The sequence below is a fragment of the Chelon labrosus genome, assembly GCF_963514085.1.
Source record: "Chelon labrosus genome assembly, chromosome: 21".
NCBI classification, from domain to species: Eukaryota; Metazoa; Chordata; class Actinopteri; order Mugiliformes; family Mugilidae; genus Chelon; species Chelon labrosus.
Window position 1 is genome coordinate 24,256,770 of NC_140354.1, and position 12,069 is coordinate 24,268,838.

The window sequence follows — 12,069 nt, forward strand, 5'->3', positions numbered from 1 at the left end:
ATACAAATAATTAATTAAAACACCTCCCTCCACCTCTGCCCTCCAGGTTTGTGTCGGACAGCGCCCCCGCTGGCTGTCAGGCACTGCTGCAACACAGACTCATCCAGGCCAATCAGAAGATGCAGATGGGCTCAGGCTCCGCCCCCGACACCGCACGGACCTATCCACTGTCGCTGCTGGAGTGGACGGCCAATAGGAAGAAGGCTAACATGGTGCTGCAGGTGCACTGCTTTGATGGTGAGTGTTTCTCAGCGTCCTGTCTGTTATTAAGTGGGATCAATTACAGCCGCTGGTCATGGATTATTTAGTGGAGGACGCTGGGATCAGGTGATCAGACCTCAGGCTTTAAAATGATCGTTTAACACAGTTTGACTGGACGCGGTGTCAGTTCCAGTTTATTATTTATTCATTAACGTCTGTGATGGAGGGTCCCTCCTGTGTTCGGTTCATTCAAGGGGTGAGATGAGATGAGATGAGATATATATGAAATATGAGATGAGATATGAGATGAGATATGAGATGAGATATGAGATGAGATATGAGATCTGAGATGAGATATGAGATATGATATATGAGATATGAGATATGAAATGAGATATGAGAGATGAGAGATGAGAGATGAGATATGAGATGTGAGATGTGAAATGAGATATGAAATGAGATATGAGAGATGAGAGATGAGATATGAGAGATGAGAGATGAGAGATGAGAGATGAGAGATGAGATGAGATATGAGATATGAGATGAGAGATGAGAGATGACATGAGATATGAGATATGAGATGAGATATGAGAAATGAGATATGAGATATGACATATGAGATATGAGATATGAGATGAGATATGAGATATGAGAGATGAGAGATGAGATATGAGATATGAGATGTGAGATGTGAAATGAGATATGAAATGAGATATGAGATATGAGAGATGAGATATGAGAGATGAGAGATGAGATGAGATATGAGATATGAGATGAGAGATGAGAGATGATATGAGATATGAGATATGAGATATGAGATGAGATATGAGAAATGAGATATGAGATATGACATATGACATATGAGATATGAGATGAGAGATGAGATATGAGATATGAGAGATGAGAGATGAGAGATGAGATATGATATGAGATGTGAGATATGAGAGATGAGAGATGAGATATGATATGAGATATGAGATATGAGAGATGACATGAGAGATGAGATGAGAGATGACATGAGAGATGAGATAATCACACAGATGATATAAAAGGTTTTCCTGCAGGGGGGTCGTTCCTGTGTCCCGTTCATTCCTGGACCAGTGGGGAGGATTTAGCCGGAGACGTCCTGCGTCACAGGTGCTGGTCTTAGATTGAAGGATTGAGAGGTTGGTGAATAATGAGGAGTCAGTGTTAACAGGTGTCTCCTTGTAGAGGAGTGTCTGATTGGTGGAGAGGGAGTTCAGTCCTGATGAAGGAGCTGGGTCAGTGGGTGGAGCTAGCTGGTCACGACTACGTCATGGACCTGATCTCAGACCTGGAGCTTCCTGCAGAGTTCCCCAAACAGAAGAGCTACTTCATCATCAGCACCGACGACCCGACGAGAGTCAGAGCCAACGCCAGCCTGTCAGTGGAACACACACTCTGGAACACACACTCTATAACACACACTATCAGTTTATAGTATCAGATCAAAGATCCTCATGTCTGAAGAGGTCTCTCTCGTCCCTGGTCTTCAGAGCTCTGTTTGGAGCTGGTTTTGACTCTGATGAGGAGCTTCCTGTCGGCAGCAGACCAGTCTACAGTCTCCATGACTCTGATGGTTACTACAGCCACGGTACTCACTCACTCACTCACTCACTCACTCACTCACTCACTCACTCATTCATTCTCTCTTTCTGGTGGTGAGTCCTCAAGTTAGAGTGAAATGCTTCCTTGTGTTGCTCTGTGCTCATCAGAGTCTGACGGCTTCAGTGATGGTCAGACTCAGAGAGGGATGGACCGGTACCTGGACAGTCTGTTTGACCCGGTTCTGTCCGACAGCAGCACAGTGAGTGATGTCTGGTCTTTAATCATCTAGATCATCTACCTTCACTCCCTCCTCATCCTCTCCTCCCTGCTCTGTAACTTATAACATGAAATATGAACCTGTTGAATCAGAAGGGCTCTGAAGGTCTGAAGGTCTAAAGGTCTAAAGGTTTAAAGGTCTGAAGGTTTAAAGGTCTGAAAGTCTAAAGGTCTGAAGGTCTGAAGGTCTAAAGGTCTGAAGGTCTAAAGGTCTGAAGGTCTGAAGGTCTGAAAGTCTGAAGGTCTGAAGGTCTAAAGGTCTGAAGGTCTGAAGGTCTAAAGGTCTGAAGGTCTGAAGGTCTAAAGGTCTAAAGGTTTAAAGGTCTGAAGGTTTAAAGGTCTGAAAGTCTAAAGGTCTGAAGGTCTGAAGGTCTGAAGGTCTGAAGGTCTAAAGGTCTGAAGGTCTAAAGGTCTGAAGGTCGGAAGGTCTGAAAGTCTGAAGGTCTGAAGGTCTAAAGGTCTGAAGGTCTAAAGGTCTGAAGGTCTGAAGGTCTGAAAGTCTGAAGGTCTGAAGGTCTAAAGGTCTGAAGGTCTAAAGGTCTGAAAGTCTGAAGGTCTAAAGGTCTAAAGGTCTGAAGGTCTGAAGGTCTAAAGGTCTGAAGGTCTAAAGGTCTTAAGGTGTCTACTGTGCTGTGCTGTGCTGTGCTGTGTTGTGCTGTGTTGTGTTGTGTTGTGTTGTGCTGTGTTGTGCTGTGCTGTGCTGTGCTGTGTTGTGTTGTGCTGTGCTGTTTTGTGTTGTGCTGCCTGTGTGTTGATGGATGCACCATGTGACCAGCTGCCTCTGTATGAATGGAGCAGCCTGGATCAGGTTTCTGTCTGTAGCAGTAAACTGCTTCACATGTTGTTTGGGACTAAAGGACCTTCAGAGGAGTCAGGACAGACACAGCAGGTATCCTCACACCTGTTGTTGTCTTAGCTCTAATTCTTTCATTTCCTCTTATTGAATGTGGTTAGTGGGTCGGCCATGTTGGCTCCAGAGTGAACGGTGCTTCCTCTACTCAATCAACTCTGTCTCTCTAGGACCTGGAAAAGACTGGGAGTCTGTCAACGAGGATGAAGGGAGGAGGAGGAATAGGTATAACAGGAGGAGGAGGAGGAGGAGGAGGGGGGAGTCACACGTCTCCCAGCCGTCCTTACCCACCAGGGATACATCCTGGAGGTAAAGCTTTTCTCCGTCCGTCTCTTCCTCTCTAACTCGTTCTCTCTCCAGACATCAATAATTCAGCTGCTTCTCTCTGGGTCTGAGTCCTTCAGAGTTCACTGAACTCCTTTAAAATCAGTCCTGTCTGTCTCTGTCTGTCTCTATGTGTCTCTATGTCTCTATATGTGTCTCTATCTATGTCTCTATATGTATCTCTATGTGTGTTTCTATGTGTCTCTATGTCTCTATGTGTGTCTTATCTGTGTCTCTATGTGTGTCTCTATGTGTCTCTATGTCTCTATATGTGTCTCTATCTGTGTCTCTATATGTGTCTCTATGTGTGTCTCAATGTGTCTCTATGTGTGTCTTATCTGTGTCTCTATGTCTCTATGTGTGTCTCTATGTGTGTCTATGTGTGTCTCTATGTGTCTCTATATGTGTCTCTATGTGTCTCCGTGTGTCTCTATGTCTCTATGTGTGTCTTATCTGTGTCTCTATGTCTCTATGTGTCTCTATGTGTGTCTTATCTGTGTCTCTATGTGTGTCTCTATGTGTCTCTATGTGTGTCTTATCTGTGTCTCTATGTCTCTGCATGTTCTTATTCTATCATAGCTGATTTCCTGGTACTACAGCTCCTGTTTTCTTTCTCCTGAGTGAATTCTTTGAAGCTGAACATCTGCTCAGACATTCCTGTCCATTAAATGTCTTCCTCATGTCTTCCTCATGTCTTCCTCATATCTTCCTCATGTCTCAGTGTGAAGTGGTGGACGGTTGGACGTCTGGTCCTTTGTAAACCTGATCTAAACAGATAGAGGACAGAATGTGTCCCAGTAGTGACTAACGTTCCCCCTGTTCCCTGCCTCAAGCGGTGCCGGTGCTCCCAGTAGCAGGAGGGATGATGCCCCCTGTCCCGGCCATGCCCATCCCGTCCCACCACCACCACCACGAACAGCACCACCAGCAGCAGGAGGAGCAGCAGGAGCAGTTCCACCAATACAACCGGCCCCAGCAGACCTCCTCTACTACCACCCATGTAGTACCCGCCCCATCACCCACTCGCCCCCCTGCTGCCCCAGCGCCTGCCCCAACACCTGCCCCTGACCCCTACATCAGTGCTGTCCCTGGCCTGTCGGGGGTGCCCTCACTGCCGGGGACGTCTGTGCTCCCAGGCTTACCTGTGATGACCGGTGTGACAGGTACAGTCAAAGGGTGTGCAGTAGGTGTTCCAACATGTGTGGCCTGTAGCGTGGGCGTGGCTTGTAGCCTGGGTGTGGCCTGTAGCGTGGGCGTGGCTTGTAGCCTGGGTGTGGCCCGTAGCGTGGGTGTGGCCTGTAGTCTGGGTGTGGCCTGTAGCGTGGGCGTGGCCTGTAGCCTGGGTGTGGCCTGTAGCTTGGGCGTGGCCTGTAGCCTGGGTGTGGCCTGTAGCGTGGGCATGACCTGTAGCATGGCCGTGGCCGGTAGCCTTGGCGTGGCCTGTAGTCTGGGTGTGGCCTGTAGCGTGGGCGTGGCCTGTAGCCTGGGTGTGGCCTGTAGCTTGGGCGTGGCCTGTAGCTTGGGCGTGGCCTGTAGCCTGGGCGTGGCCTGTAGCTTGGGTGTGGCCTGTAGCTTGGGCGTGGCCTGCAGCCTGGGCGTGGCCTGTAGCTTGGGCGTGGCCTGCAGCCTGGGCGTGGCCTGTAGCCTGGGCGTGGCCTGCAGCCTGGGCGTGGCCTGTAGCTTGGGCGTGGCCTGCAGCCTGGGCGTGGCCTGCAGCCTGGGCGTGCTGGACTTTCTTTATCCTCAGAGTTTTATTGTGTTCCTTCACCTCATTCTTATCTAAGTGTTTGTGTTCCTCAGGATCGGAGCAGACGGTTCTGACTCAGCAGCAGCAGGCCATCATCAACCAGCAAGCCATCATTCTGGTCTGATTCTGGTCTCATTCATGAAGTTAGCTGCTCAGTAGCTCCTCCCTCACCTGTAGTACTCAGCTGATGTTAGAGATGAAGAACTAGTGCTCAGTGTTTTCACATCAGTACATCAGTTTGCTCTCTCTGCAGAGTGATGGATGATTATAAGACCTTTCAGGTTTAGAATTATAATATTTATAACAGCTGCTCAGTGACTCATGTCCATGTGTGTTGGTGGGACAGGCCCAGCAGATGACCATGCAGGCCATCGCCATCCAGCAGCAGATGTTGTCCTCCTTCCCCCCTGTAGCTCCAGCTCCACAGTCTCCACCTTCACACCATCACCTTCCATCTCACACTCCCAGCCCCGTGAGCAAACACCTCATCCATTCATGTTGTGTTCATTCACTCAGGCGTCCACATATTTATGACATGTTCCTGTTTCTCTGCAGAACAAAGACAGGGAGGAGTCGTCCAGACCGAGTCCTGGTGCAGCTCAGAGGAAGATCAGTACGTATAGAGACTGTTAACCCCCCCCCCCCTTCATGTGTCCATGATCTAACAGAGGTTTATACTTCAGGTCCAAGCCACGCCCCCCCTCCTGACCACGTGGTCCGATCCAGTGTGAGTAACGCTGAGCGCATGGAGCCCAGTCATGACATCAAAGACATCATCAAACAGCACCAGCCTGCAGAAGCTCCGCCTACTGGCCCCCCAGCTCCAAGGTAACACAACACACACTCATATACACCACACACACTCATACACACAACACACACTCATATACACAACACACACTCATACACACAACACACACTCATACACAAAACACACAGCACCAGCCTGCAGAAGCTCCGCCTACTGGCCCCCCAGCTCCAAGGTAACACAACGCACACCTATTCACACAACACACGCTCATATACACAACACACACTCATACACACAACACACACTCATACACAAAACACACAACACCAGCCTGCAGCAGCAGTGCCCCCTACTGGCTCACCAGCACAACACATCTATACACAACACATCATACACACAACTCTCACAGTCCAGTCATATGTCGATGTGTGTGTCTGTGTGTGTGTGTGTGTTTATGTGTGTATGTGTGTGTTTATGTGTGTATGTGTGTGTTTGTGTGTGTGCAGGAAGAGTGAAGGGAAGATGTTTACCAAGAAGCCTGACCCTCATGATGAAGCCATGGAGATCCTTAAAGATCAAATGACAAACCCACCACAACCGGTAACACACACTCAGACCCACACCCCCCCACACACACACCCCACACACACACACACACACACACACACACACACATTTAAGCTAAATGTTTTCATGTCTCAGACTCAGAGGAAGCCTCAGTCCTCCCAACGCAAGGAAGAGGGAGGAGTCAAGGTCGCCAAGACAACCAAGCCCCGCCCAGCAGGTCCAGCTGACTCTGACATGAGCCCCGCCCCTCCTCCAGGTGAACACCACACACACAGTATACCCTGTGGAGAAACTACTGCACCACAGATGAGATGAGATGAATGAGATACTATTAGATGAGAACATGACACAGTGAGATACGATATGATCTGACATGACAGAATATGACTATAGGGTTAGGTATTACTGTACACCTGGTCCTGATAAAGACCTGGTCCTGCTATAGACCAGGTCCTGCTATAGACCAGGTCCTGATGAAGGTGTGTTTTCAGTGAACAGAGATCTGCCGGTGGAGGAGGAGGTGGCTCAGACTCAGCTCCACAGCAGAACCAGTGATGAATACTACACCTACTCCAACGTCCAGTGGAAACTCTTCATGAGGAAAGAGGTCGGTTCAACAAGGTTCATGTGTTCACATTCATGTGTCATCAGATTCTGTTTTTACATCCTTATCTTTACCTGCTGACAGGTTTTCTATCCTAAGGAGACGTTCAACAACCCGCTGGTCCTGGACCTGATCTTCAGACAGGTCAGTTTATCTCTGAATAAAACATGTGAAGCTTCAAATATTCAAATATGATTGAACACAGACTTAATAACTGATCTGTCAGGTCGTCCATGACACCTTCTCTGAGGCTTGTATTCGCATCACGCAGGAGGAGAGGCAGAAGATGAAGGCCCTGTTTGGTATGACTACCTTTACTCTGAGTTATAAGTCTCATCTGGTATCTGTGGTAACTCTTCTTCTGTTCCTCCACCAGCGGAGAACAAGGTGGATCAGGTTTCAGGAACACATGATGAAACTGTGAAGAGGAAGGTGGTGACCATGGCCAGAGACACCTGGGAGATCTACTTCTCCCGCCTCTTCCCAGCCTCAGTGAGTTTGTCCAGCGTGGGTCTCAGTGAGGGTTGGGTTGTCGTTAACTGGAGATGTTTGTGGGTTTCAGGGCAGCGTGGGGACAGGAGTCCAGGTTCTGTCTGTGTCTCATAAAGGCATCAAGCTGCTGAAGATGGTGAAGAGCAGCTCCACGGCTTCAGACTACTTCAGAGTGCTGAGGCCGTACAGGTGAGCCTCACACCTTTACATTAGTGTCAGTTGGACACATGTCCTCTGGACTTATCTAACATTCAGGCTGATTGCTTTGACCGTTAGGGTTAGGGTTAGCGTTAGCGTTTAGCTGACTTCCTGGTTTGACATATCACTTCCTGTGCAGCTACTCGGACATCCTGTTTGTGTCCATTCCATCTAAGAACATGCTGGAGTTCAACCTGACCAACGAGAAGCTCATCCTGTTCTCTGCCAAAGCTCCTCAGGTCAAACACATGATCGACTACTTCCTCACCGAGCTCAAGAAGGTCAGAGACACTTTATCTGTGGGAGCTGTAGGGGCTTATTTTACATGGGATGCTGACCCTGTGGGGCCACGTTGTCCAGTTTGAGGGTTAAAACCTGTTCAGACTAGGCTGGAGGGTTAGAGAAGCCTTTATGTCAATGGAAGGTCCTCACAGAGTCTGTGTGTCCATGTTTGTCAGGACTCGGAGTACGTGGTGGCGGTGAGGAACTGCATCAATGAGGACAGGACTCTGCTCAGCTTCCATAAAGGAGACATCATCAGACTGCAGCACATGGACGGACTGGAGGCCGGTGAGACTCAGTGACTCTGACCAGAGCCGTTTCCATGGAGACCTGATCAGATGTTTGAGTTTACATCCAAACGTCTGTTTCTGGAGAACGTAAACAGTTCTCCTGCTGTGGAACATCACATACATCAGTTATGACGTCCTGCAGCAAGGTCTCAAACAGGTTGAACACAAACAACTAAAATGAATCTGATTGGCCGGGAGAAACCATTCCGTAGGACCTGGTCTTCCCTAGAGACCTGAACCCTAATTATAAAATAACAGGAGAAAAAGAAAGACCTCTAGGTCCGTCCAACAACAAATCACCGAATCAAAAACCACAGCTCCTGGAGGGAGACGAGAGACAGAGACAACTGGTTTGACACCTGATCAGCAGTCTGGTCTGAACGGTGGAGGTGTCTCTGCTTCATGTCCATGTCCTTGTGTCTTCAGGGAAACATTACGGCTGCATTGTGAGGAAGAAGGTGATGCTGCTGGAGGAGCTGAAGAGGGACACCCCTGAGTTTGGTGAGTGACTGTTTTTATCAGCTTTAACTTTATATTTTATTTAAAAGATTTAACTTTTTAATTTTCTCTCGAAAGCTGAAAAACTGAAAAACAAGACACACTTAGTTTTATGTTGCTTCCAGTGACCGTGTCTCCTTCCTGGTGTCTTCATACAGGCTGGCGGTTCGGTGCCGTGTACGGGAGGTCAGGACTGTTCCCTGGTGAGTTCGTCCGTCCCGTGGCAGCTCCAGACTTCCTGGTTCTTCCTGCCGAGCGCCTGGAGCCTCGAGACCGCCACGGACGGGTCGCCGCCTCGGCTGCTGTTGCCGTGGCGATGGGCTCAGCTGTAGCTGCTCATGAGCTCGAACTCTCCACAGAGGTACGGCCCGGGATCGTGTTCACGTGTTTTATAGCTGCAGGTTTCATCACCCCGTCCACACGACGACACGACGACCCCGGTAACGAGTTGAGAATGAGTTTTACCTAAGAAGGGTTAGGGTCCTTACAGACCAGGGTCTATAGAGACCAGGGTCCATACAGACCAGGGTCTGTAGAGACCAGGGTCAGTGTCATGGACCCGTTAGTGGCTGAGGTCATGGTCCCTTTAGTGACTGAGGTCATGGTCCCGTTAGTGGCTGACCTCATGGTCCCGTTAGTGACCGAGGTCATGGTCCCGTTAGTGGCTGACCTCATGGTCCCGTTAGTGGCTGACCTCATGGTCCCGTTAGTGACTGACCTCATGGTCCCGTTAGTGGCTGAGGTCATGGTCCCGTTAGTGGGTGACCTCATGGTCCCGTTAGTGGCTGACCTCATGGTCCCGTTAGTGGCTGACCTCATGGTCCCGTTAGTGGCTGAGGTCATTGTCCCGTTAGTGACTGTCCTCTTTCTGTTGTGTTTCAGGTGGTGAATGAGACGTACGGTGACAATCTGAGCGTCGACCTGAACGCCGTGCCTCTGCAGAGCGGCCAGTATCACATGACTGAGTTTGCTAAGAAGTACTTCAGAGAGGCCCAGAGGAACAGAAGGTCTCTGTCGCTCACCTACTTTAATAACATCTCATTCTATACATTACTGACCAGCTGCTGTGTGTCTGTCCTCTCAGCGATCAGAAGACCAAGAAGGGGAAGGAGGCCCGGGACCCTGCTGACATGGTTAAATTCTCCAAGGTGATTTTGGTGTGTTGACCCATCAGTTTGTGTTTCTGTCTCCTGGTGAATGAAGCTGTAAATACTTGTCTGTCCAGTCTCCGATCCAGGAGTCTCTGATCGACTTCTCAGACAGCGGCATGAACAGAGTGGCGGCCGACATCTTCTTAGGTGACAGATTAATAATCTGCACATTTAGACGTGTTGTTGTCTCAGAGAGGTCTGACTGATGGTTTTAATCCAGCTATCATGAGGTTCATGGGAGACGCCCCCCTGAAGGGACAGACCGAGCAGGACCTGGTCACCAGCATCCTCAAGGTACTAACCCTAACCCTGTCATATGAACGTGTGAGGGTTGAATGAACGTGTGAGTGTTTAATGGCGTCATATGAACGTGTGACTGTTTAATGGCGTCATATGAACGTGTGACTGTTTAATGGCGTCATATGAACGTGTGAGTGTTTAATGGCGTCATATGAACGTGTGAGTGTTTAATGGCGTCATATGAACACGTCTTCATGTATGTTCTCGTTGATGTAGTTAAGTGACGACCACGGCCTGATGAAGGATGAAGCTTACTGCCAAGTCATGAAGCAAGTCACCGCCAACACCAGCTCCAAGCCGTAAGACCTCAGGGGAGGGGGGGATGGGAGGAGGTGGGAGGAGGGGGGAGGAGGCCAAGGCTCACGTCAGTGTGTGTGTGTGTGTGGTGATGCGTTCAGGGACAGCTGTCAGAGAGGATGGAGGCTGCTCTACATCATCACATCCTTCCATCGCTGCTCTGACGTCATGAAGCCGTTTCTCCTCAAGTTCCTGCAGGAGGCCTCAGCCAGTCCTGGACTACAGTACCAAGGTACCATTCATCCATTCATCCATTCATCTGTTCATCCGTTCATCTGTTCATGCATCCATCTCTACATTCATCTATCTGTTCATCCATTCATCTATATATATAGTATATATAGATAGTATATATAAATCGTACGTACTGATCGTAATGTTTCCATGTATTGCCAGTATATAGATCGTACGTACCGATCGTATATATAGATCGTACGTATTAATCGTACGTACTGATCGTAATGTTTCCAGGTATTGCCAGTATATAGATCGTACATATAGATCGTACGTATTAATCGTACGTATTAATCGTAATGTTTCCATGTATTGCCAGTATATAGATCGTACGTATTAATCGTACGTACTGATCGTAATGTTTCCAGGTATTGCCAGTATATAGATCGTACATATAGATCGTACGTATTAATCGTACGTACTGATCGTAATGTTTCCAGGTATTGCCAGTATATAGATCGTACATATAGATCGTACGTATTGATCGTACATATTGATCGTAACGTTTCCAGGTATTGCCAGTATATAGATCGTAGGTACTGATCGTATATATAGATCGTACGTATTAATCGTACGTACTGATCGTACATTTCCAGGTATTGCCAGCGCATGTGAGCAGAATCTGAGGAGGACTTTTCAATATGGCGGACGTGTGCAGTATCCCAACAGCATGGAGCTTAAAGCCATGCTGGTGAGTGTCTCATTCAGCCAATCAGTGTTGTTGCTCAGTAACAGCTGTTCACTGGAGTGACGCTTCCCTGTGATTGGCTGTCTGTGTACAGGCTGGGCGGAGCTCCAAGAGGCAGCTGTTCCTGCTCCCCGGGGGCATCGAGAGGCACCTGAAGATCAAGACGTGTTCTGTGAGCAGCTCAGAGTCAAACAGCTTCCAGCTCCACCGGTAAAAACAAAGCTCTGACGGGACGCTCTGATTTCAGGTCGCTCTGGACGCCATCGAGGAGCTGTGCTACGAGATGGGGCTTCAGAGGGTGGAGGCTCTGGACGAATACGCCGTCTTTTTGGTGACTCACAGAGGTAACGTTGATCCACACCACAAACACCTGAGCAGCTTTAACAAGATGCTGTGAATAAACAGACGATAACTGATCCCAGGTCAGAACGTCCGTCCTCTCAACAAGCGTGAGTACATCCTGGACATCGCCACGGAGGCCGAGCCGGTCGACCCCAACTACAGCCTCTGGTTCAGAAGAGTCATCTGGAGTCTGGCTCTCAAACTGGACAACGAGCTCTACGTCACCATGCACTACAACCAGGTACACACCTGGACACACCTGGACACACCTGGAGGCTCAGCCAATCATTCACACTAAAGTATCTCCACAGAGGTGTCCTTGTTCAGTCTCTCAAACATCAGCTTGGTTTATAGCCCTGGAGCAGATCAGCATCGACCCAACGTCGTTCTAGTCTTTTCTACTCGTCC

General features: G+C 48.8%; 1 protein-coding gene across 1 annotated transcript in view; it reads left to right on the forward strand.

Annotated features, from left to right (window-relative positions):
* Window positions 1-12,069, forward strand: part of myo15aa (myosin XVAa) — a 32,895-nt gene that overhangs the window by 17,989 nt on the left and 2,837 nt on the right. The window contains exons 29-60 of the mRNA XM_084570818.1: window positions 47-237; window positions 1,266-1,338; window positions 1,414-1,605; window positions 1,719-1,816; window positions 1,938-2,029; window positions 3,067-3,205; window positions 5,021-5,085; window positions 5,314-5,439; window positions 5,523-5,580; window positions 5,651-5,795; window positions 6,225-6,318; window positions 6,421-6,541; window positions 6,666-6,679; window positions 6,731-6,892; window positions 6,974-7,033; window positions 7,116-7,191; window positions 7,266-7,381; window positions 7,452-7,570; window positions 7,719-7,860; window positions 8,038-8,149; window positions 8,578-8,652; window positions 8,808-9,010; window positions 9,532-9,656; window positions 9,734-9,797; window positions 9,875-9,947; window positions 10,021-10,094; window positions 10,317-10,399; window positions 10,499-10,629; window positions 11,228-11,322; window positions 11,414-11,491; window positions 11,567-11,663; window positions 11,742-11,902. Coding sequence (XP_084426944.1) covers window positions 47-237; window positions 1,266-1,338; window positions 1,414-1,605; window positions 1,719-1,816; window positions 1,938-2,029; window positions 3,067-3,205; window positions 5,021-5,085; window positions 5,314-5,439; window positions 5,523-5,580; window positions 5,651-5,795; window positions 6,225-6,318; window positions 6,421-6,541; window positions 6,666-6,679; window positions 6,731-6,892; window positions 6,974-7,033; window positions 7,116-7,191; window positions 7,266-7,381; window positions 7,452-7,570; window positions 7,719-7,860; window positions 8,038-8,149; window positions 8,578-8,652; window positions 8,808-9,010; window positions 9,532-9,656; window positions 9,734-9,797; window positions 9,875-9,947; window positions 10,021-10,094; window positions 10,317-10,399; window positions 10,499-10,629; window positions 11,228-11,322; window positions 11,414-11,491; window positions 11,567-11,663; window positions 11,742-11,902 — 3,454 coding nt within the window. The remainder of the gene's footprint in view (window positions 1-46; window positions 238-1,265; window positions 1,339-1,413; window positions 1,606-1,718; window positions 1,817-1,937; window positions 2,030-3,066; window positions 3,206-5,020; window positions 5,086-5,313; window positions 5,440-5,522; window positions 5,581-5,650; window positions 5,796-6,224; window positions 6,319-6,420; window positions 6,542-6,665; window positions 6,680-6,730; window positions 6,893-6,973; window positions 7,034-7,115; window positions 7,192-7,265; window positions 7,382-7,451; window positions 7,571-7,718; window positions 7,861-8,037; window positions 8,150-8,577; window positions 8,653-8,807; window positions 9,011-9,531; window positions 9,657-9,733; window positions 9,798-9,874; window positions 9,948-10,020; window positions 10,095-10,316; window positions 10,400-10,498; window positions 10,630-11,227; window positions 11,323-11,413; window positions 11,492-11,566; window positions 11,664-11,741; window positions 11,903-12,069) is intronic.